General features: G+C 47.0%; 1 protein-coding gene across 1 annotated transcript; it reads right to left on the bottom strand.

Moving 5' to 3' along the window:
- Nucleotides 1-1,936: 1,936 nt before the first annotated feature.
- Nucleotides 1,937-19,209, bottom strand: LOC128800005 (keratin, type I cytoskeletal 9-like). Its single transcript, XM_053964891.1, has 17 exons — nt 18,644-19,209; nt 17,690-17,772; nt 17,028-17,184; nt 16,452-16,613; nt 15,887-16,012; nt 15,501-15,727; nt 14,931-15,046; nt 12,883-12,961; nt 6,438-7,095; nt 6,266-6,348; nt 5,481-5,637; nt 5,078-5,239; nt 4,675-4,800; nt 4,255-4,481; nt 3,648-3,949; nt 3,091-3,198; nt 1,937-2,255 (listed from the first exon to the last, which is right to left on the bottom strand). Exons 1-17 carry the CDS (start codon nt 19,130-19,132, stop codon nt 2,230-2,232), a joined length of 3,288 nt encoding a protein of 1,095 aa, XP_053820866.1. The 5' UTR covers nt 19,133-19,209; the 3' UTR covers nt 1,937-2,229.
- Between the last annotated feature and the right edge of the window lie 4,494 nt (nt 19,210-23,703).

Raw genomic sequence — 23,703 nt, 5'->3', positions numbered from 1 at the left:
TAAGCAAGTCCCAGTGATAACCCAGGTGCAGATTTTGTAATGTAAAATGTAAAAAGGAATGAATCCTTAAAACTGGCTTTTTCTACTGGGGTCTGGTAAGAAACCATCTCATTTTAGTCTGCTTTTTGTCTGTAATGAGTGCTAATGCCTTGATTAAGTAAGTTTTGTGAGTTTATTAGTGGTTTGGTATAGGTATTTTGTCACATACCCTAGCATGAAATAAACCATATTATGAAGCTGATTTACATTGTATAAGATGCAAACTCATTGAATGTATAAACATTCTAAAAACATCCTGTTAAGAAAGCCACAGATTTTAGATAAAGAAAAGAAAGTACAATCAATGCTGAGTAGCAAAAGTAGTAGTATATTATTTATCCATATGGCTCAGAAATTGTTACTTATTATAACATACCAAAATAAGCATTTAAATCAGCAGCAGAACTGCACTGAGTATTGCAACACGCTGCGCCCTCGTACGTGTCTGTGCTCAGCACTGGGTTCTCAGCCCCTGAACTGCCTCACTGCCCTTCCCACGCTCCAAATTCCAGTTTCTGCTTTGCTCCCCCAGGTTTCAATTCAGGAGAATTTCTTCTGCAGGGTTAAATGCAGAGATGCCTGATAACTGGCAGTAAAATACTAAAAGTAAGTTATATTTTTGGAAAGAAGGACAGGAGCAAGAGGTGTCAATGGTCCCACAGTGGCAGAGAGCAGTGAACTCCAGCATGGACAGGCTGCTCCTCTGAGTAAATCATATCCAACCACCCCAAGAGCCTCCTGGGTGTCACTGTGAGGCCAGAGGCCAGGTGATGGCCTGTAAATCACCCTGGGACAGCCAGGAAGCAGGCACTGAGCAGGAACATTTTTGAGGTTAACTTGGCAGGCTCGTAGGGGAGGTATGAGAAGCAGGGCTCCCAGATTGGGAGTATTCCTTAATTTGGGCTGCAAGTTGAGTACCCTGAACAGACAGGTCTGAGAAACAGCTGTCACCATCTGCCAGAGGTGGAAAACGAGCAGAGAAATTGGAGAAAGTAGGTTCAGGGTACAGATAGCAAAACAGAGACAAGTGTGATGTGATGTGCAAGGGGCTAAAAATGAAGAAGGTGATTTTGCAACAGGTGGGAGTTGGGGGTATCCTGGCAAAGAATCCCCACCATCGCTGTGGTGTCAGGCCAGGTGCATTGGCATGTGCTTGTGTGTGCAGGAGTCCTTCGTGCAGGTGAGCTGGTTCCTCCAGACCCTAGAGAGACACTGGTCAGGAAAAAAAAAATCTGATTTTTTTTTTTTTTTTTTTTTTTTTGTTTTCCAACACTAATTCATGGCTGAGAGCCTGGCATAAGGCAACACTGTGAATCACTGGCACAGATCTGCCTGGAACTCAGGAGTTTAGGATTCCCATTCCCACGGTCTCCCACTCAGTCTGTGTTTCCCAACATTCTCCCATGGGTGATGCCTTCCTCAGAGGGACAAAACAAACCTCGTGGTTGTAAAACTGAGAGAGAAAGACTCATAGAGTGATTGTTCTCATTGGCTTAAGCAGGTGAGGGGAGCAGTGCACAGGAGAAAGGATGTATCTGTGAGCAGGTGTCGTGTGAGAAACCCCCTGGGTTGTTTTCAAGTGAAATTCCCAACAGACCTCATTTTTCAACAGGTTTTATAGGGAATAGTCACTTCCTTAAACCCACCCTTTTGTCCCTGATGGAAGTCAGTAGCAGAAGGGTTCTGACTGATTTTTCCCATCACAGGGACCAGTAGAGCATTGTTCCTGGCGGTGAAGACTTCCAAGTTTTGCCCAGTGAAATGGTGAATATGTCACTGAAAACTTTGGGTCTTATGGGTAGTCTAACATGTCATTGTGTATTCCACAGGTAGGGCTTGATATTTGTAACTGATTCAAACAAAAATCTCTGCTAAAGGAACCTGCACTAGACACAGCTTTCTGGTTGCATCAGAGAGAAGCACAGATTTATTAGCATTTATTCCACAGGAACACCAATCACGGCAGAGATTAACTCAGGTAACAGTGATTTGGAGCAGAAGCACAGATGGAAGAAGCAGACAGGACATGCAGAGAGCTCTGACAAGCCCCTGGCGTGAGCAGTGTTGAGTAAGTTGGACAAGTGTTCGCTCCTGCTCGTGGCAGGGGATGTTCAGCCGTGCTCAGTAGAGTCTTGCTTGGTCCAAAGGCCTCACTGGAGGTCGTGCAGTGGAAGATGCTGGTCTTGCTGATCACTCCTCAGCCTTTCTAAAACTCCCTGTTGAAAGATGGAGGAAAGCAAGATTTTTTTTTTTTTAAGAATTCAGAATTTTAAACCTCATTGTACTTTCTAAATATCACCTGTGCAGTTCTCAGTGCACCAGGGTTGTTCCCAGCCTTCTGGAAAGGTCCAGACAGTGTCAGACCTGAATTTGTAGAGTGTGTGTGCAGATTTAGCAATTAACTACATGGATCTGCTTCTGTTCTCAGCCATGGCAGTGCAAATCACTTTAATTTAGTGTGGCTGCAGCAGTACAAACCAAATACAGGTGAACTTAGAATCTGCATTTGTGTCTGTATGGATATTTACAATAGACTTCTATAAGTTAAAGAGAGATGGCACATAATATGCTTTAATCTTGCCTACAAAGCATTAATATATATTGGAGTGTTGCAGGGCAGAGATGTTTGATCAGAGGAATCAATTTTTGCAGAGGAGTTTGCAAAGCTGATGTAGGAATTTTTTAAAAACTAGAGCTCATCTCCACCAAATTGTACCAAACAGTCATGACACAAAATCCTCCTTGTTTTCAGCATCAGAAGCATCTGTGCAGTGTTCCTAGCCTTTGCACTGATGGCTTCAGGCCCTTTGGGTGAGAGGCAACTCTCATGTCATGACTGTCAGTCAGTCTGCATCAGAAACTGTTTGGGACAGAGCCTGACTGAACCTGGTCATTATAAGGAGTAAATGGAAACCTCAAAGCAGGACCATTTTCCATCTTTCCATAAAAAGTCAAAAGTGGAATTGAATCTTTCTAAAAATTACACCTTCCTGCTCATTTTCACCATTTTCAGGCTTTTGTCTGAGGTGTTGCCTGGACCTGGACCCTTACCCCGTCTCATGTGTTTTATGGCTTCAGACACTTCCTCCATGGTTGCTCCTCTCTCCAATGTTTTATTTCCTTCCAGGCAGAGCTTCATGTTTTCAGCACTTCCTGGAACTAGAGCCAGGAAGTCAGATATGGATCAGACCCTTTGGTCATTCTCCATCTTTTGCTGCTTCAGTATTTTGCAGCCAATGCCCCTTATATTTTAAATGTCTTGAGTGTTCCAATTATTCTACCCTGCTTTAAACAACCCCTGCTTGATGCCAGTCACATTTCTAACTTCTGACTTTCCTAGTTCCCTGCATATTTTGGATTTGGCACCATTTTCCCTTTCCCCCCTCCATTTCCTATTTTCACCCATCCTCTGACACAACTCTTCTTGCCATCCTTCATGCTGCTCATGTGGATTTGTCACTGTCTAAGAACAAATGTCAGACTGGCCTTAAAACAAGACTGGGAAAAAAATAGCAAAAAATATTTCCAGGAAGGAAGTTGTTGTATCCTTTCCTGCTATTCAGAGAGAATTGTGGATTGCAGGATATATTTTTAAATTCCATTTTTACCTGGGCTTTCACAAGAGTCGCCAGGCTGGGACTGGGAAGATGAAGAGCGGGAGAGGCAGGATTTACCCCCTCCTCCTCCACCACTGCCACCTCCTCCACCTGAAGTTTTACCACAGGTTCCACCTCCTGTTCTTCCTCCACTCCCTCCTCCTCCACTTTCAGAAGAGGAAGATCTTCCATAGGATCCTCCAGTTTTTCCTCCACTGCTTCCTCCACCTGAGGACCAACAGCTTCCTCCTCCACTACTTCCTCCATGACCTCCTCCTCCAGAAGATCCAGCACCAGCTCCTCCCTGTGAAGTGCTGTAAGGAGGAAGGGGTGTGTTATTTCCTTCTTACCTTTCATTTTCCCAAATAATGGCACTTCCTGATGTGCCATCGCTTCCTGATGGTACTTAGGGGAAGAAATGGCAAATTACAATTCTAAACACTTTTGTAAGAGTACAGCTTTGCATGCTGCCAGCTAAGATTTAGATTCCATGTGAATTCTTGTGCTTGTAGTAGATGTGTTGTTGATTAATCCCTTGCACCAGTTGCTAATACAAATATTGCCACTGTCCTCTTTCCCTGATTGCTCAGGCAGAAAGTTAATTAACTGATGTCTGTACCTAATGCCCTGCTGCCCCTCATGCAGCAGTGCCCGGTACTGCTGGATCTCCTGCTCCAGGCGGGTCTTGATGCCCAGCAGCATCTTGTACTCCTCGTTCTGGCTCTCCATCTCGCAGCGGATGCTGGCCAGCTCCTCCTCCAAGGGCCCGATCATGGCCTGGATCTGCTGCAGCTGCATGTTGTAACGACGCTCCGTGTCTTCCAGGTTGGATTGCAGAGAGTCTATCTGCAAAGGGAAGGCAAAATGCAGTGTTTATGGGAATGTGGCAGGATTAGACCGTTCTCATGCCCAACATGAGAGAAGTCCCACATGGTGTCAGATGTGCCAAGGATCAGTGGCTGTCACAGCTGACATCCTAGCATTCCAGCAGCTCCTGAGTTCTTTGCATATCAGGGGATGAGGAGCAGTCGTTACCTACCAGACTGATCTGCGACTGCAGCTCAATTTCCAGGCTCTGAAATTGACGTCTCAGCACAGAGATCTGTTGGTTGCTTGAGTCTATTTCCTGGCTACTTGACTGGACTTGTTGACTCACTTCCTCCATCTGAAAAATTAATGTAGGGAATTGCAGTTTCTGAGTTTTACTTACAGTGCCAACATGGCAGTTTATCATGGGACCATCTGGAACACAACAATTTGCAGAAGGGCCACTGGTAGAATGGGGCTGTTAAACTTGCTTGTGTGGCTCTGCCAGAGCAACTCAAGCCCACCTGTGATTTACTTCATTTTGACCAAAGGGACTCTACCGTTATTTTGTAAAAGCAATGGATGTTGTGTCATTCCTCTACAGGAAGTTGTTACCAAGAACTGTCACCATTTACCTTGCTTTCATACCACTTCTCAACCTCTGCACGGTTTTTCTGAATAATAGCTTCATATTCTTGCCTCATCTCATTCAGTTTTTTCAGCAGATCCTCTCCTGGAGCAGTGTTTATCTGCACATTCACATCCCCATTGGTCTGGGATTGCAGCAGTTTCATTTCCTGCAGAGAAAACCCAGGCCCAAGGACAATGAACACAAATGGAGCCTTTCAACAACATATATATATATATATATATTTGGAGGGTTTGTGTTGCAAGTATTTAGCCTTGACTTTCCAGACACTGCTTGTTGAGGGGGCTGAGCTCAGGGGCACCCTGGAGCAGCCTGGCCGTGCCCCTTGGTCGGTGCTGGATGTCAGCTTCCCACATCTCCCGTGTGCGTTTCAAGGATCTGGCTCTTACCTCCTCGTGGTTCTTCTTGAGGTCGATGATCTCCTCCTTCAGAGACTCAAACTGCATTTCCAGGTCAGCCTTGGTCAGGGTCAGGTTATCCAGCAGGGGCCGCAGGCTGTTGAGGTCGCCCTCCACGTTCTGCCGGAGCCCGCTCTCCATCTCGTACCTGTGCCAGGCACAGTGCAGAGGTCAGCCCTGCTCCTGGCACCTCAGCCCTCCTCCAAACTGACATTATTTATGGAAAATTCACCTGTTCCAGAATCAGTGTCTGCTTTTGTGTCTGTACTTTGGAGCTTGCAGCATCTCTCAGCCATCAGAATTAGGAAATCATCAGCCAATACTTAACATTTAATTAATAATACTACTTAATAACATAAAGTTATTATTCTTTATACTAAATAAATACAAAGTTTAATATTAATATCAAACTTTAATATTAAAATGTGTTCTGTGGTCTTTTTCATTATCTCTTCCTACTACAACTTTTTGCAGATTCCATCTATCTGGTTAACCTAACTTTCAGTGACAGAAAATCCCAATTTTTATTTTCTTAAAAATTAAACCTTTTGTAAGCTCTGGCTCCGCAACCATAGGCAGCATTCCCATCAAAGATCACTCTAGGAATACTGAAAATGTTGAAGTTTCATAAATTATTTCAGTTGTGCTGCCATGGAAGCAGGGGAAAGCCAAGTCCCTGTGGATTGATATTTGTTTATGGAATGAATCTATGAAACTAAGTTCAGGAAAGCAGGAGGAAGGAAGTCAGTGTCTGTAAAAGAGCAATATATATTTACTTTATTCTAAAGTCTTCTGCAGTCATCTTTGTATTATCCAGGTCCAAAAGTACCTTGTGGGTTTCCACAGCTGCAGCCACAATCTAGAAGAGACAGAACATGTTAGGAAAACATTCCCTGTGAATCTCTCAGTCTGTCAGTGCTTCAGCTTCTCCGGCAAAGAACATCCTACCTGCTTTTGAAGTTCTTCAATTTGTCCATAATAGTGGCTGTAGTCCTTTGGGCCAATAGGACCTTGCTTCTGGTACCACTCCCTGATTAACTGTTCAAGCTGAGCATTTTCCTTTTCCAAATTCCTGACTGTCTCCATGTAGGAAGCCAGGCGTTCATTAAGGCTCTGCATGGTCAGCTTTTCATCATAGGAGAGAATTCCCACATTCCCTCCATGAAAGCCACCACTGCCAAAGCTGCCACCACTGAAACCAGCCATTCCTCCACCAAAGCCTCCTCCATAAGCGCCCCCAAAGCTGCTCCCAGGCCTGAAGCCCGTTCCCACGCTGCTGTGGCCCATTCCCCCTCCGTAACACGCACCACCCAGTCTCCCTCCACAGCTGCTGCTGCTCATTCCTCCTCCATAGCTACCGCGCCTGCCATAACCACTTCCTCCACCACAGCTGCTCCGGGAGCTTCCTCCGCCACAACTGCTGCCAGAAAACCTGCCACCACCACTTGTCCTGGAAGTGAGTGTCCTCGAGGAGGCCGAGGAACGCGAGCTGCCCCCTCCACCCCCTCCACCGCTGCTCCCCCGCAGGCAGCTCTTCAGGGGCTGCTTGGAGCCACAGCTCATAGTGGCAGCAGCAAATAACTCAGGTGAAAAGTCAAAGCTGGTCCTACAGTTGTTCTGGAATCATAGCTCCAAGTTCCAGCCAGCCTCCTCTGCATTTATACCTGAGACAGTGGGTGTCACCGTGGAAGGGAGTACCCGCTTTCCATGTGTGGTTGCAAGCCCTAATTTGCCAAAGGGAGATGCTTGGCGGTGGCAGGAAGCTTAACCCTTCCTCTAAGTGTTTGTGACCATTTGTTTATTAACATAAAACATGTAATTTCTGTTGGGTGGCTCTGAATTAGGGAGATCTCTGTTGAGATCTGGTGCACTGGCTTACAGTCATCCGAAACAAACTCATCCCACTCGCCTCGTCCTGGTCACAGCCCTCTCACAACACCACATTGCCACAATACAGGACAGCAATGGATGTTCCTACCTCACTTCTAATGCTCAGTTATTTGTCAAGGAATTCTGGCTGATTTTTTTAAACTGAGATTTTCATAGGTTTATCATTATCCTATGCTCTATGCTCCTTATTTGCAATCCTTTATTGCTTTATGCCTTTGGAAAGCCCACTGCAGGATGCATGTTGTAGGTACACAGAACCACTCTGACTTACTTGTAATATCTCATAAAAACTCAGTGAACAATGGCAAATATCACGTGTCAGCAATTATTTCAATCACACCTCTATAATCGTGTTTTATAAATAACAAATTAATTATGAAAAATGGTATCACAACAACTGCAGAACTGGTGTGTGTCAGGCTGAGGGAAGGAAGTGTGGCAAGTTGTTGCAGGGAAAAACCCTTGCTTGGAGCAAGTGCAGGTACAGGATGGTTGAGAGACCTGGGAAAGGTTTTTGAGGCTTGGGGCTGGTCTCTCCTGACATGGATGGGAATGTCATTGATCATGTTCCTGAAGGGGATTCAGGATTTTATCAGGATGCTTTCCCTATGCAGCACAAATACAATACTTGGAAGAGAAAGGTAAAATTCCTGGTTTGGGGATTAAATCAATAAACTACATCAAAACAGCATTTTTCCTTCAGATTTGGTTTCCATTCACAGACGCAGCATGACCAAAAATAGGAAATATTTGTTATCTTCCATTTTCTTCTTTTAAGATAGTAATTTTGCCCAATGCAGTGGATAGTTCAGCTGTACATCTGCCCTGTGAGCTCTCACAGCACCCTGAGCCTCAGACTGTGACATTTCTCCCCTGGGTACCTCTCACCCCTCTCCCCCTGCCCAGGTACCTGATCCTTAGCAAATCCCAGTCTGTTACCTGTCGCACCTTGTAGGTGGAACTGGTGTGATACCCAGTTTCCTATATTGATTTGGGATATTACTGGTTTCTCGCTCAGCCTTTGTGGTGGTGGTTGTTGCTAATTAAGTTTTGTTTGTTACAGCAACTGTTTATGGAAACAGCTTTTGGTAGAGGCCCCTCCCAGCACACCCTGGCCCACGCAGAGGACATGCCTCACGTTCCACCTGCTGCTCCACTTCATCTCTGAAACATCTGAGGGAGCAAGGTCTCCCTCAGAATTTCAGTGGTTCACCTCCACTCAGTGGACTCTGGGGGATAATATTGTCCAGTGAGAAATCCTTTTCTCCCAGGGGGAATGAAGTTCTCTTCTATGCTTCCAGCTACTTTGGCTCAAGAAGCACCTGGGTTATGTCCCATTTAACTGTTGCTTTGACACCCCTGATACAGAGACATGGGGACAGATCAATGTTGTTCTGTAAATTTCTGCAGAAAGGTTTTGTTTGTTAGTTTTTTTACCTGGAAAGAAGTTTATTACATCTGCTGTGTCAGTAATTCCTTTTAGGAAAACCAAACCTTCCTGCCTTCCCGTAACAAAAAAAAAACATTTTTAGATGGTTTGAATATCGTTGAGGATGCTTGTGTGCAACTTCATAGCTTCATTTTTAATACGTGAAAGGAAGATTGAATATCATTTCCCCCCTAGAACTTGTGCAGGCAATGTACTTCAAGAGTGAAACTTAGCTCCTTAAAACTGAAGAAGCCTGGCAGATTCATCATGTCTGGAAATCCTGGCCAGGATCAGAGACAGAAGTTACAGAACAAATGGTTCCTGAAAGGAACGTTTTATTTCAGAGCTGCTGTAAGGTGGAAGCTGGTTTATGAGGTGGTAATTTTATCTGCACTTCTGTTTCATTGTATTGTCTAGGCCCTTGCAACACACTGAGTTTCTTGGGTGATCTTAGATAATGTTTGCAGCAAAATCCAGAGATGCTGCTGAAGTGCAGCTGGAGGGCTGGGAAACCTTCACATAAAAGTGGTTGCAACAAACTTCAGGAACTGGAAGGATCCCCAGCAGTACCTGTGAGAGGGACAGTGAAATGTTACGGAATCTGGGGCTGGTGCTGCTCACTGCAGCAGAGCCAAAAACTGGGCAGGGCCAAACTGGGATGGGGGGATGGGGGGTTTGAGGGGTGTGGAGGAGAAGGAGGAGGCACGTGGCTCCACAGTTGTTTGCAATGAGGCCTCTCCCTTTTCCTGTGATGAAACTGCTACGAGCTCCTGCCCAAAGAGGAGGATGCACTATTTAAGCCTGAACGGCTCACCCAGCGCTGGCAGAAATTCTCCCAGGATGGGCAGGAATTCACTCAGCATCTCAATGGCAGGGTTCCCGGGTGCTCTGCACGGCCCAGATGTGCATTGGCTGAAGCAGAGGCTGCGAGAGAATGAAGCCCTTTTCCTTGGGAAAAGGGGAAGGGGCTGGGGCATGGCTCAGGCTGGGGCTGTGGCTGAGCACACGCCGGCTCCTCTCAGCCCCCAGGACCACCTTCCCCAGCTCCACACCCTCCCCACGCTGTTGTGTTTGGGAGAAACTGCCAAGGCTGCTGAGCACGTTTGTGGGGTCACAACTGGACTGTTGTCCCCCTTTTTGGTGCTTCACTGGGATCCTTTTCCATCCTTCTGGTCAGGTCTTGTGGGAAAACTCAATTCTTGTACATTGCTACACAGAGAAAAACTATGAAATATTTACCTGGGGAATATGACTCATTCTCATAATTATATGTTATAAAATAACTCCCATTATATGATCATCAGACAATTTTATTAACACCAGATAATCCCATAGGATTTCTCCATAGTAGAAAAGAAAGCCAGGCCGTGCAGTGTGACTGTGTTGGAGGGTGAATATCATTCTTGTTTGTACTCTGCTCTTCATTCCAGTGAGCTTCAGCTGCCTGACACTTAGCATTAAGCTGTTCTCCATTAAAATCTAAATTATGAGGATCTTTTTCTTAACCAATAAAAAGCTAGATGTTTGAAAATGGAAAAATCTGATTTAGATCAGTTGTAATGCATTAGGGCTCAATCACATTTATTGTCTCAATAGTGGATTAACTGAGAGTTCTAAGCAAAAAGTAATTTTTGCCCAACAATTCATATTTGTTCACTCTGTAGTGAGAGTACAATGTGTTTAGAATCTTTTGTCCCCCCACTAACACAGCTGTGAGTGCCTGGCAGCAGTTCCATCCAGAAATATTTGAGGTTGAAAATGCTCAGTTCCAACAATTTCCCGTGAAAAGTGTGATTTTCTATAAATGTATTTTTGTAATTAGAAATAATTCTGTCAAAAAGATGGTGCCTCATTCTTCTCCAGGCATGGGGCTCCTCACCGGTGTGCTTGGGTTTGTTCCCACAACCCAAACCACAAAGTATTGTTTTAGATCTCAGTGATACTCTGTGAAAATAATCTGCAAGTGGTGGCCTTGGCAGTGCTGGGTGGAGGGCTGGACTCGAGGATCTTAGAGGGACTTTCCAACCTAAATGATTCTGTGATTCCCTTATGCCAAAAGCTATTTAGGATCTTTTTAAGCAAAGGGTTTTAAAATACCTGTTTTGAAGTGAGAAAGTCCCCGCCTCTCCCGAACTATTCTGCAAGACAGGGTGTAATGTTGGTGTCCACCCACACTCCAAGGTGTGTGGTCAAAGGGAATATCCCTGGAATCTGTCCTGTTGTGTCCAGTGGTCCTAATGCAGCACATTCACCCACTGGTCAGTTAAAGGACTTGGCATGGACAGGTGACCTGCTGCCCTCCGGGAAGGGCAGTCAGGAGAGTCAACCCAGCAAACATCCCTCCTTTAGGAAAAGCATAATTCCTGCCTACATTCTACCGGGTCTGTTACTCATTCACTATTGCAGAGCTGAGCAGTGATGAAACATTAAAGAGCACCTTCAAAAGCTCCACCACCCAACAGAGCGATGGTGGTTGTGATAGGAGCAGGAATTAGGTGAGTCAGAGCTGTAAGAGACTTTCAGAAGCACAAACCCTTTGGTTTGGAGCTGCTCCTTTGTGGGTCTAAACAGCCCCCGGCCCAGCTGTCTCTCTGGGGTCTCAGCTGCTGCTCCACCGGCAAGACCCTCATTAGCAAAGGGTCATTACAGCACGTTTGCAACCCCTGAGGAGACCCTGGCTTTCACTGTGCTCCCACCTAACAACACAATGCAAAATACTCCAGTGCCGTTTGGAAACAAACAGGTATTAGCAAACTGGTGAGCGAGTTTCAGTCTGGCGCCCGTCCCACGCACCCCCACACCGGGAACACCTGGGATCTGTGGGAGCCAGGGGGACACCTGCACCATCTCTGAAGTCACATGCAAAACCGGGTCACACACTAAGAGTGTGACCATTAAATTCCGGCGGAGCTGGAGCGGGATGCCAGGGCTGGTAGCGCATTCCGTGTTTTGGGCACTGGGCTGTCCCCTGCACATCCCGCGGACGCCGCTTCACCCGGCTGGCTCTGCTGGGAGGGGACGAGCCGGGCCCCCAGCGCTGGCTTTGCCGCTCGCCTCTGCCCTTGGGCAGCTCGGTGGGAGCCGAGTGCCCTCTAGAGAGCACCTGCAGCGCAGGGCCGGGGAGCGTTCATCCTGCATCTCCAAATAATCTCCAAATATCCCGTGTGCTGAAACGTAGAATGTGTCGGGATCCCTCGGCGCGGTGGGATCGATGGCACAGAGGGAGCGCTGCCCACCCCACTGCAGGGCAGGGGGACTGGACAGAGCTGCAGATTGTGGATCAATTCATTTTATAGCATTTAAATCACATATTATTGTACTTCTGTTGGATAGGCTAACAGCAACTACTTCCACTTAGCCACAGTCAAGATTAGCTCTCAATTAGCTTAGCGTCTCTGGCCCCTTTGGAAAATGTAAGCTGGGCTTTAAGCAGAGTCTCAGACCTTGCTCTCAGTGTTTGCACACCTGGGGCAGAGCAGGGACCGGACAGGCTGGGGACAGGACAGGGCTCGGGACCAGGACACTGACAGGTCAGTGTTTCCTTGGGATCTGCCAGCTGGGAACAGCTGACACCTGATGGGGAGAGCTGGGAAGTGCCAGGATTCCCCAGGCACTTTCTCCATTTCCTTGTTTTTCAGCACAAGAAGTATTTGCACGTCAGTCAGGATTACTAATTATTCCAGCTGCTCCTAAATTTTACGTGACTTTAAATACAGAAGTACAGTGTTAATGGCAAATCTCTGCTTCAGACTCAGTCCAAATTGGACAGTTTTTGGATTGGCCAGTTTTGCCCTGAATTCTCAGGCATGCCCAATGTCTCTGTCCTACGGGAAAACAAATAAAATAAAACAAATCCAACCCAGTATAGGTATTTTAAATTTCTCTTTCCTCTGGGAAAAACAACCAAACCCAACCCAGCGTAAATATTTTCACAGGTGCTTCAAGCTGGTATTTCATTCTGTGGTACAAGAGGGGCAGTGCCGATGGAGCAGAAGGTGAAAAGTCAGATGCCAAATTCCCAGGATTTTAGTTTCGATGAGAATCTGCCTCTCGCTCACGGAGGATCTGATTCACGCTGTTCTGCTGGGAGGAGCGGGCAGCAGCTCCGGGGCGTTGTTCAAGGTTTTGGGCAGCTGCAGGGAGAAATTCGAGTCTGGGAAGAGCAGGGGGAGACCCCGGCCCGGCGCCACGAAGGTGCAGTGCTGCCGACAGGAGCCCCGGTTCCTCCCCGCTGCCGGGATGAGCATCTCTGGGGCGGTGCGGCCGCCGGGAGCGCCCGTCCCCGCCGCCTCCCGGCCGCCAGGGATCACTCTTGTCCCTTCTCCGCTCCCTCACAGCCAAAATTCCGCCCTCCTTTTGCCGCTTCTCTGCTCCCGGCTTATTGCAGCGCAGGAACCGGCCGGAGCAGACGCAGAAATGCTCTTTTGCACGCGTCTGGCACAGTCAGGAGCAGGACTTGGGGAAATGAATTTGCCTTTTTGTTTCAAACGTTTTTTAATTTCTCAACAAAGGAGTCCAGAATATTCTATACGTGTTTAGGTGTGAGAAATCTTTGTACCGTGTCACATAAGGTACAAAAACAGCTTCCAGGCCATCAGCTCTTTCCGTCCTGTGGGTGTCTCTGCGCAGCTGTGGATGTCCAACCAGCCCTTGGCTGTCTGAGGAGCAGAGGAGCTGGGAACGTCTGCCATCTCAGCACCTGCTGCCCTGCTGCCAGGCACCCAGAAGGGGCACTGTCCTCGCAGGGTCCCCCTCCCCGGGCAGTGGTTTGACACAGAAGAGGTGGGGCTGCTCTGCCGAGGGGCAGCACCCTACTCGGACATGCTCACACTGCACAAGTCCAGGAGACTTGTCCCACAAGGGCAGGGCCAGGAGACACCTGCTGAGATGTGTGTGACAGACGCCATGCCCCCAACACCAGCACATCTCCCAGTTTAAAACCTGACACATCTGGAGAGCAGCTGGAGATATGCATCAGAGATGGCTGCTCAGGTGGCACCTGTGTGGACACACACCTGCCTGAGCCTTGGAAATGTCTGTCACTGTTCTTTCACTGATGAGCTCCAGCTCTGCTGGCCTGTCTGATTCCTCCTGTGCCACACAGGAATGGGCAACATCTGCCTCAGGCTGTGACAACAGGGAGGAGCTGGACAAGACCTGCCAGGTCAGCAAGGCCACTCTCTCCTGCTGGCAAAGCAGCTTTGTTCCCAGTGCAGGATGATCCTGACCACTTTAGGTGCCCCTTGCTCATGGATCACATCTGGTGTTCAAAAGGAACTCAGTTTCAGACACAGGTTCTTGATTGCATTAGGCAGAAGCAAAGTTTTATTAGAGACATTTTTCACCAGCAGGTACGTAAGTGACCTGACTAACTCAGGTAACTTCTAGAGGTTACAGCATTGCAGAACAGAAGAGCAGAACAGAGGAGGTGGCTCCTGACACCCCCTTTAGCTACGTGGCCAAGCGTCGCTGAGTTACTTCTACTTTCTCTGCACAGAGGGTGCAGTGAACAGGGACTGTTCTCGGGTTGTCTGTGGTTTCCCTGTCACCTTCCAGTCCATTTCTCCTTAATCACAAATTCTCCTGCAGGTCACTGGAAAGAAAACACAGCAGCGTTATTTGATTGGAACTCAAGTAAAATCCTTCACATAACAGATACCAGATCCTGGTGGTGCCCTTGTTTCTGGAATGTACTGCTAAGCTGGTGCAGCTGGCAGCAACACAGGAAGCTCCAGAAATTCCCTAAATAATTTGCTTTAATGGGAATTTTCACTTGTAAAATTATAGGTTTACTCTTTTTTTCACTCTTTCCAGACTCTTTTGCTAAGCTTTGCCTGTTGTCTTCTTCACTTCTTCTTCCAGAATCCCCCTATCTCCCTGGTCTTCTCCTCTGTATTCTGCTGCTCCTTTTTGTCTCCCATTTGCTTCCTCTACCCCATATTCAGTCCAAGCTCTCTTTAAACCCATTTCTCAGTGACACCACCACTGTATCAGATCCCCCCTGCAGCACAGTGACTCTGAGTGGATGCCTCTGACACATCCTAGGAATGTGCTGTCTCCTGGCCTTAGCGCAGAGGAAATGAACAGAGCCAGTTTTCCTTTTGTGAAAACACACTGCTCACCTTGTATGTCTCCGGTCTTGCAGGGTGGGACCTGGGCCTGGCAGTGGGCAGCTGAAGTTGTGTAGGTGTGGCTCGTCCTAATGACCCCTCCACCAGTTCCAATTCCTCCTCCGTGACTAGTGGGATACATTTGGTGAGAGAAATAGAGAATTTTAGAACTTTACATGTCACTGCTGACTGACTACATGACACAAAGTCTCAAACTATGGCCTTTATAGGTATTAGAGTATTACATTACATTTTCTTTCTCTTTCAGAGTTGCTTTACATTTGTGCTCCCCCTTGACTTGGACAGTTCTCACCCATCTCACTATAAAAAAGGAACTGTCACCAATGCTGACATAATCCCAGGAATGACAGTGTTGTCACCAGCAGCTAACAGATTTGGTGTTCTACTTTGCAGATCCCAAGGACTGACATTTAGTTCATCACAAGGAAGTTATTCATGAGACAATTTTTTATCTCAGAGAAAGCCTTAAGGAAGGACTGAAGATCAGGCTGGATACCCAATCTGTAATGCAGATCCCTGACATTTTCATTTATTCTCTAGTGGATCTAGAGAGGTACTTACATGAGGTCCTGCTGTCCTCCTTCCAACAAGCACCGGTAGGTCTGGATCTCCTGCTCCAGGCGGCACTTGACGTCCAGTAAGGTCTTGTACTCTTGGTTCTGGCACTCTATTTCTGCTCTTATTTCAGCCAACTGCTGCTCCACACACGTGATCTGGTTCTGTAGCTCACTGAGGAGAGTGTTGTACTGGCACTCAGTTTCAGCCAGAGATGATTCCAAGTTATTTCTCTGATAAGCAAAAAAACAACAATCATTTTAGTGTCACCCTCAAGTCCAAAAATGAACGAGCCATTCACCACCGCCACTGTGCTGGTTGGTGGGTCTGGCTGTTCATGCTAAGAAACCCAGCAGTGACCAGCTGGAGCTGTGAGTCAGCTCATCACCCACCTGGCTGAGCTGAGCTTGGAGATCGATTTCCAGGGTTTGCAATTGGCGTCTCAGTTCAGTCACCTGGTTGTTGCACGTCTCCACCTCCTGACCGCTTGTAATAACCTCCCGATTCACCTCCTCAATCTGAAATCACCAATCCAGGATAAAGAGCTTTGGGGATTTGTTTTTACAGGAGCAGAACATGGTGAGTGTTCATCAAAAGGAAACAGGGAGCAGGGCAGGTTCTCTGTGCACAGGGTGTTCCCTACCAGCTCCACTGCTTGTTCATTTTACAAATCCCATTAACCTCGTGGCTATTAAATCTCTTTAATCCAAATGTGGAATATCTCTGTTCCAACAACACACCACAAGGCCTTGTGGCAAATGCTGCTGTTCCAGATGGGACATAAAAAACTGGTCAGACAGGCCTGTGGCTCCTGTGGAACACAGGGTATAATAAGTGCTGCTCTTGGGCTTCACTGGGAAGGAAGAACTGCTTATTGTCTCCATGTCTGGTTTCTGAAAGGCTCCTGGGCCCGGGGCTGCGTGTGTCAATCTGGTTTGCAGCACAAGTGTTGCTTACCTTGCACTCGTACCAATCCTCAACTTCCTTGCGGTTGCGCGCTATCAGTGTTTCATACTGGCATCTCAAATCCTCCAAGATTTGCCTGAGATCTGGTCCCGGGCAGGCATTGACCTCCACACTCACATCTCCAGTTGATTGTTTCCTCAGGCAACTCATCTCCTGGAAATAAATCCCAGATCAGATCACACTGGCTTTTGGAAGGCAGCACAGAAGAGCAAAGCTCAGTGGCCAAGAACTGCCCTTCCTGCAAGACCTTCCTCCCTGCTGTGGCTGAGAAAGACACTGGAGGATGGTGCAAGTGTTTTCCCAAGGAATCTGTTGGCTAATTTGTTTCTTCATCCACTGGAGTCAGCAGCAGCGTTCCCCACTCTGGCACTCCCAGTGTGAGCACAGCCCCAGGAGCAGCACTGCCCCAGCCAGAGCTCCCTTCCCTTCTGAGGCAGAGTGGTCTGAGCCCCAGAAAGTTTGGGGGGAAAGCTGTGGCCTGGAAGTGGATAATCTTTTAAATTCCAAGCACAGTGGCAAAGCTTTCTACCAGGGCCATGATGCTCGTAGGGTCTGGGCAGGACCTACCTCCTCGTGGTTCTTCTTCAGGCAGCAGAGCTCCTCCCGCAGCGACTCCAGCTGTGCCTCCAGGTCAGACCTGCACAGCGTCAGCTGGTCCAGCACCTGGCGCAGCCCGTTGATGTCGGCCTCCACGCTCTGGCGCAGGGCCAGCTCCGTCTCGTACCTGGGTTGTGTCAGAAAGCACAGATTCATGATGGGGATGTCCCACATGGGTTCTGTTTGTGCCAGAATCTCCTTCCCCAGCTCCATGCTTTGACCTGCATTTTGCTGTCCAAGGTGAATGCACCATGCCTTGGATTTCTGCACTGTTTCATGTCTGTTACATGAAAGCTTTTCTTCCTCATGTTTTTTCCCTGCTCCTGCTCACTGTATATTTGGTATCACTTATTCAGCTGCATTTCTGCTTTGTTGATCCCATTTGCAATGGTCTGGGGTGAAAATGGGCCACTCCCTGAGGTGCCTGTCCCCAGCCTCACCACAAACCCTGTTCTACCCAAGAACACTAATTAAGGGAGGGCTGGTGACCAGGAGCAAAATGCCTTTAATCATCCTGCCCTACCGAAGTGGTGTGGGGAGATGTGTCTGGAGCCTCTGTAATTAGTGCTGAGCCTCCCAGGGAGGTGGGAAGGAGCAGGGGGGAAGCAAGAGGTTCATGGAGGGGCACTCACTTCACACGGAAGTCATCAGCCGCCATCCTGCTGTTATCAATGTCCAGGATGATCTTGTTGTTATCAATGGTTGCACAGACAATCTGGAAAACAACAAATCGTTAGAGATGTCTCCTCTCTCCTGTTCTACTCTGTAGGTTTTTCTGCCTTGCAATTAGGTAGTAACTCTTCACATTTCCCTTTTTCTGTTACCTTCTTACCTAAGTAACCTCGTCCCTTAAGCAGAGAAATGGAAGGAGGTGGCTTTGCCTCCTTCACTCACAGAAGAAAGGAGATCAGCCACATAGAGCTGGGAATTAAAGAGCTATGGGATGGGACTTCCCACTTTCAAGATCTGAAGGCCAATTCCAAAGATGCTTCAAAAAAATAAACCTAAACAACCTTCCTTAAGATACTAAAGCTCAACACTGACATTCAAGCTGGCATGTTCTGGGATTCAGATTTAAGGACCTTCAGGGAACACGGTGGGAAGGTGTCTTTAAGCCTTAGGATCAGCCATAACTTTCACAGTGGACTTATTAATATCAGGGTGTTTGTGTCACTGTGACAACCAGTTTCAATTTTCAGCTTTTCTCACTTAGAGATCTATAATGTTTCATTTGATAAAGCATCCAAAGTGTATGTTTTTGATTGTTCCCTAGTTTGCTTTGCTCTTCCTGTGGCTGACACCACTACATTTCCTCAGAGTACATTGATAATATTACATTTACAATTGGATAGTCAAATACAATATACCAAAGCATCCTTTTCCTCTTTCAGAGCATTCTCCCACCTTGCAGCACCTGTCCTTGATATGCCCCCACACTCAGCAATGTCATAGGGGAATTTGCCAAAATTTCCATTTGCAAAGACATTCACAAGCACCAAAGTTCCCTTCAACAGCTACAGGAGGTTCTAAACACAAATTCAGGAATAAGCTTTCAAAAGGGGAGGAACAGTCCAGCGGGGGATTACCTGGTTCTGAAGATCTTCAATCTCTTTGTAGTAGCAGCTGTAGTCGCGGGGCTCACAGGAGAGGCCCTGTGTTGCATACCACTCTCTGATCCTGCACTCCAGCTCAGCATTCTCCTTCTCCAAGCACTTCACCTTGTCCAGGTAGGAAGCCAGGCGGTCATTGAGGTTTTGCATGGTGACCTTCTCATCGCAGGATGAAAGCAAGCAGTCGCCACCAAGACCCCCAACAACCACACCGCCTCCGAGGCCAAACCCGAGGCCATTGCCGTAGCAGTTGCCACCTCCATAGCTCCCACCAGCCAAGCTACCAACACTTATTCCCCCTCCATAATTCACTCCACCGCAGTAACTCCTTCCAGAAAAACCTCTGCCACTGCCCATGCCAAAGGAAGAAATCCGTGCTCCACCACCACCACCAATGATACAGCTGCCACCGCTGCTCCTGCCTTTGCTAGACACAGTAATAGTCTCCTTAATGTTGCAACTCATGGCGACAGCGGTTGGAAATGCAAGCAGAAGCCCAAAGCAAGATGCACAGCTTGATACGAAATCAGACTGCAAGCTGGCCGTGGCTGCCCATCCCTATTTATACCTTCCACAGTGGGTGTCACCACTGCTTCTTCTTCCCATAAGGCTGGCTACTCCAGCCATTGGTGCCAAGAATAATTTCTCAAAGGGAAGTTTCCTTTCAAGAAGCCTGGTAGACAGGGAATATACTTTACATGTCTCTTGCTAATTACAAAAATACATTAGCAATAATGTTTTATGAATCATCAGCTTTTTGTTTATGATGCAAACTTACAGCATTAAGCCAGGAAAAACACTGTCCTAAATTACATACCAGGAAGAAATCATTAAAGGTTATTGCATCAAAGAGGTCTTTATCTCTCATTAATTTATTTTCATTTTATTTTGAGTTGAATAAGCAGTTTTCATGCAAGGTGCTGAGGTTGGAATATGTAAGATGAAAAAGAAAGAAGAAATACTAAGTTTGCTTTTCGAATGATGTATGAAGAATGATGTAAGAACTCTGGAAAGATCAGAGACACAGAGATTAACCTTTAAATCTCTCCTCTGCCAAGATGACAAATCTGAAACACTCTGCTGTAAGACAAGTGGGACTAAGGAGGGATCTTGTAATGGACATGGATGAAAGGTTCTTCATACATGATTGTGGCTCTCCAGTAATTCGCAAAGGATTTGTTTCATTATGTGGAGAGTGTAAAGGAAGGTAAAAGTACTTTAAGTATTTCCTGTTGTTCAGTGAAAGATAATTTCTGCACTTCTCCTCATTATGGATTGTAATTGTTGCTGGGAAAGGGTGGTTTTGAAACAGTGGATGGGAGTAGAAACATCCTATGGCAAATTTCTCTGTCAATACATGCTTCATTTTAATCAGAACTTTGAGTTTGCTGTCCTGGGACATATAAAGACAGAATTGCTGATAGAGCTGCAGAGCAGTCACTGCCCTGTGCAGTTCTACCTGGGCTGGAGAAGCTGGATTTGGTACAAACTAGAGGCTCTCTATCAGTAATGTTTCCAAATCTTAATTAAGCAAGGAAAATAAAAAGTGAGAATCCTTTCACAATTTTGTAATCAAGATTCAGGCTGAGCTTCTTTGAATGAGATGTTTTGCTGAGGCTCCAGAGCACTGGCCTTCTCCCTAGGGAGCCCCTGTCCAGTGGCCATGGAGCAAGGGGTGACATTCCATGGCTTTCTGAACCCAACTGTTCCTTGTAAGAAATTCTCCAAATCCCCTTCGCCAGGGAAAAGTGCATTCAAACTCTTGCTGAAATCCTCACTCAGTGTCAGGATTGTGGATTGGAATAGCTATTGTTACGGTAGGTAAATGATCTCTTTACTTAAGGACTGATTTATCCCAGTATTCATGAATTTACCTATCGTTTTATTGCTCTTATTCTTATTTCTGTTGAAAAGATATCTCCCCTTTTCTTTGCCTCCTTGGATGTTCCTTATCCATGCCATGAAAGGCAGAAGCATTCCAGTGATCTCTCCAGCAGGCTGGAGCCAGGTGTGGAGAGGATTCCCTAAGTGATTTACTCCAAGACAAAGCACTCGCCGCTGGCCGAGCTGCACCTGGACCCAGACACAGTGCCTGCATGTCAGCCTGCCCTCCCTGGCACACTGGGCCTCCCTGTGGCCCAAAACCCACAGAAATAAAGCTCAGAATAGGTAAAAGCTCTAATAAAGTTATTGTGTATAGGAAGGAATCACCGGATTTCATTCCTAGGACTGGAGAACATAATTGGGAGTCAGGGTGTGGTGGTAGGAGCAACCCGAAACTGCTGTAAGCTGCGTCGCTGGAAGCTTCGCCTGGTCTGCGGATGATTCCTCAGGAGTTTCCCAACAGCTGCGTGCAGCAAGCATCTCCTGAGTGAGCACACATTCCTTCCCCAGCCCCACAGTTATCACACGGGCACATCAGTGTAGAGCAGGCAGAAACACGGCATGACTTGTACTCCGTGGGAGTGGAGGGTGTCTGCAGGCTGGGGACGCTCCTGCTCCTCTGAGACACCTCGGTCCCCTCTGCCCCTCACAGCTCCGTGTGCCTGCAGCAGCCCCCTGTGCCCAGGAGCTTCGCTCTGCACACACTTCCCTCTGTCTTATTTTTCCTGTTTATCTCCAGGAAATGAGGGCACTAGATAAACTAAGACAAAACTAAGTAGTTGTTCCAAGACCTTAAAAAATTAAATTAAGATTTCCCTCATGTTTTCATTCAGTTATTTGAACTCATGAGCTTCCTGGGTCTGTCTCACCAGCACAAAGAAATCTTATGGAAATGTAGCTTCCAACGTTTGCAGCTCTATAATTTGCAGCTCTTTAATAAATGGAGTGTTTCCAGGGTGTTTTCTGCTGGGGAACTGTTAATCACAACCTGCCTCTCCTGAGCTGCCTTCCACACTCATCCCAACTTGTAGGTCCACAAACAACATCACAGCGTCCCAGGAGCTGAGGCTGTACCCCCCAGGGGCTTTCCAGAGGCATATTCATAATTTCTGGATCATTCACGTCTTTCTGGCTGTGTCATTAGGTCTCTTTCACCTCTCAGGAATTCAGGACAGCTCCTTTATGAAAGTGCATACTTTGGACCTGCTGGATGTGGTGGAAAGGGTGGGAAGGTCTTTGATATGACCCCAGGGAACCTGGAGGAGCAGCTAGATGTCAGTAGCAGTTCGCAAGAGGAGGAACCAGCCCACAGCTGGTGGGAATCAGCTGGGGCTGGCAGGAGAGACTGGGAAGCTTTTACATACCATAGGTAGCCAGGAGTTTCCAGAAGACTGGAAACTGAAGAATCTCAGTGCAGTGTCTTTATATTTCTAGAAACAAGAGTGTGAGGACTCAGATGGGGAAGGATTGAGGTCAAAAAGGGCAGCAGTGGGTTATCTCACTGTCTATCTTTGCACTGAACAAGGCAGGAGGAGACAATGAGAATAGAAAGGGAAAGATTTGCTTTTCAGCTTCTCAGCCAGAGTTCTGAGAACAACTGGGATATCCACTGGAGTCCAACACAAGGAAATTTCCCATTATAGCCACAATTTGAATTTCTTTTGATCTCTTGTGAAGCACTGGCCATACGTGTCAACTGAAAGAATTCTGCACCAAATCTGGGACTTCATGTAGGGCTGGAACTGAACTTCAAATAAGGCTTAATTTAGTCTTCGTTCTACCTTTGGCCACTCCTATGAGTCCTTGCAGGTGTTCTAGTGCTGCATTATCTTGTCTTGCCCTTGGATACTATCAGTGTCTAGTAGATGAAATAAAAAAATACCACTGAAACATCTATGGCCTTTCACAACAGGAGAAGGGCACCTTTCACCTGCTCCCTGAGACATCAGTGGTTGAATTTCTTCTGGCACTTGTTACCATGTTAAGTCTATTTCTGTTTCATCAGAGAAATTGATGTCTTTATAAAAGAACTGGCAATAGAAAAGTGTGCCACACTATACTGTATACTGTATACTGTATGTCCAGTCCTGAAGTGATTTTCTCTTAGTACCTGTTCTCCTCCTGTCCTGAGTCTGGCTGTTCCATAACCTCCAGCCTTTGATGGAAAAGGAATAACCAGGAGTTTTGCTTTACTGGGTCATCTCACAGGTGAATGTGACCCTGTAACAGCCACACCGCTGCCAAAACCACCACTGCTTGGCTTTCTGGACCAACAGTTCAATCCTCACAACACTCTCATAATACTTTGAACTGCCAGTTCTCCAAACCCAGAGTGACTCTCCCAGCTCACTGTGGCTCATGGCTGCTCTGGCAGGTCAGAGCCAGGACCAAACCAGCTCAGCACCAGCTACACAGCTGCTGGTCAAGGCCAGGGAGGGACTGACCTGCCTGGTGTGTGACAACTGGGTGCCTCTGTATGTCCAAAGGCCCTAGCTGGCTTTTTTCTCAATCCTATTCTCTGATAAGCTGCACTTTTTCAGTTCCCACTCTGCCCTCTGCAGCTCCCCAGACAAGGTGTGTTTAACGCAAAGATGATCTTTCAACCACTCTTGATGTTCAGGTTGAAACTCTTGGCCATCAGAGGATGACCAGTAAATGACTCAGTCACTGTGTGAAAAGAGAAGAGATAAACTTTTTGCCTGCAGTCCTTTTCCCATAGAAGATTCCCATAGAATGAAAGGGATGGGTTTGAATATAAGCTATGTCAGCAGAAATTGAATCAGTTGTGGAGACCAGGATTTCATCCTCAACAGTTCCCAGGCTGGGGAATGGAGCATGAGAGAGCTCAGCCCAGATCTGTCAGCACTAGACTGGGACCAAGGCAAACTGTCTCCAGATGTTCCATCACTGACTTTCAAAATGATTCTAGAAGTGTGTTTCAGCCCAGTGCTGTGTGGGAAGGACACAGGCCTCTGCCTGACCTGCCTGTCCATGGGGGTCAGGGCAGGTGCCACACAGGAATGGGCAACATCTGCCTCAGGCTGTGACAACAGGGAGGAGCTGGACAAGACCTTCCAGGTCAGCAAGGCCACTCTCTCCTGCTGGCAAAGCAGCTTTGTTCCCAGTGCAGGATGATCCTGACCAGTTTAGGT

The sequence above is a fragment of the Vidua chalybeata genome, chromosome 26 (assembly GCF_026979565.1).
Source record: "Vidua chalybeata isolate OUT-0048 chromosome 26, bVidCha1 merged haplotype, whole genome shotgun sequence".
In the NCBI taxonomy this organism is placed as follows: Eukaryota; Metazoa; Chordata; class Aves; order Passeriformes; family Viduidae; genus Vidua; species Vidua chalybeata.
Note: the sequence above shows the minus strand (reverse complement) of the source record. Positions and strands in the feature narration are given on the sequence as shown.

Excerpts from the sequence above, each read along its gene's own strand:
- LOC128800005 (XM_053964891.1), bottom strand. The coding sequence starts at position 19,132 with ATGAGTTGCAACATTAAGGAGACTATTACTGTGTCTAGCAAAGGCAGG. Across the intron at positions 7,096-12,882 it reads GCTCCTCCCAGCAGAACAGC|GACCAGCTTTGACTTTTCAC; the intron begins GTGAATCAGATC and ends GAACAACTGTAG. Across the intron at positions 4,801-5,077 it reads AGAAGTGGTATGAAAGCAAG|ATGGAGGAAGTGAGTCAACA; the intron begins GTAAATGGTGAC and ends TTAATTTTTCAG.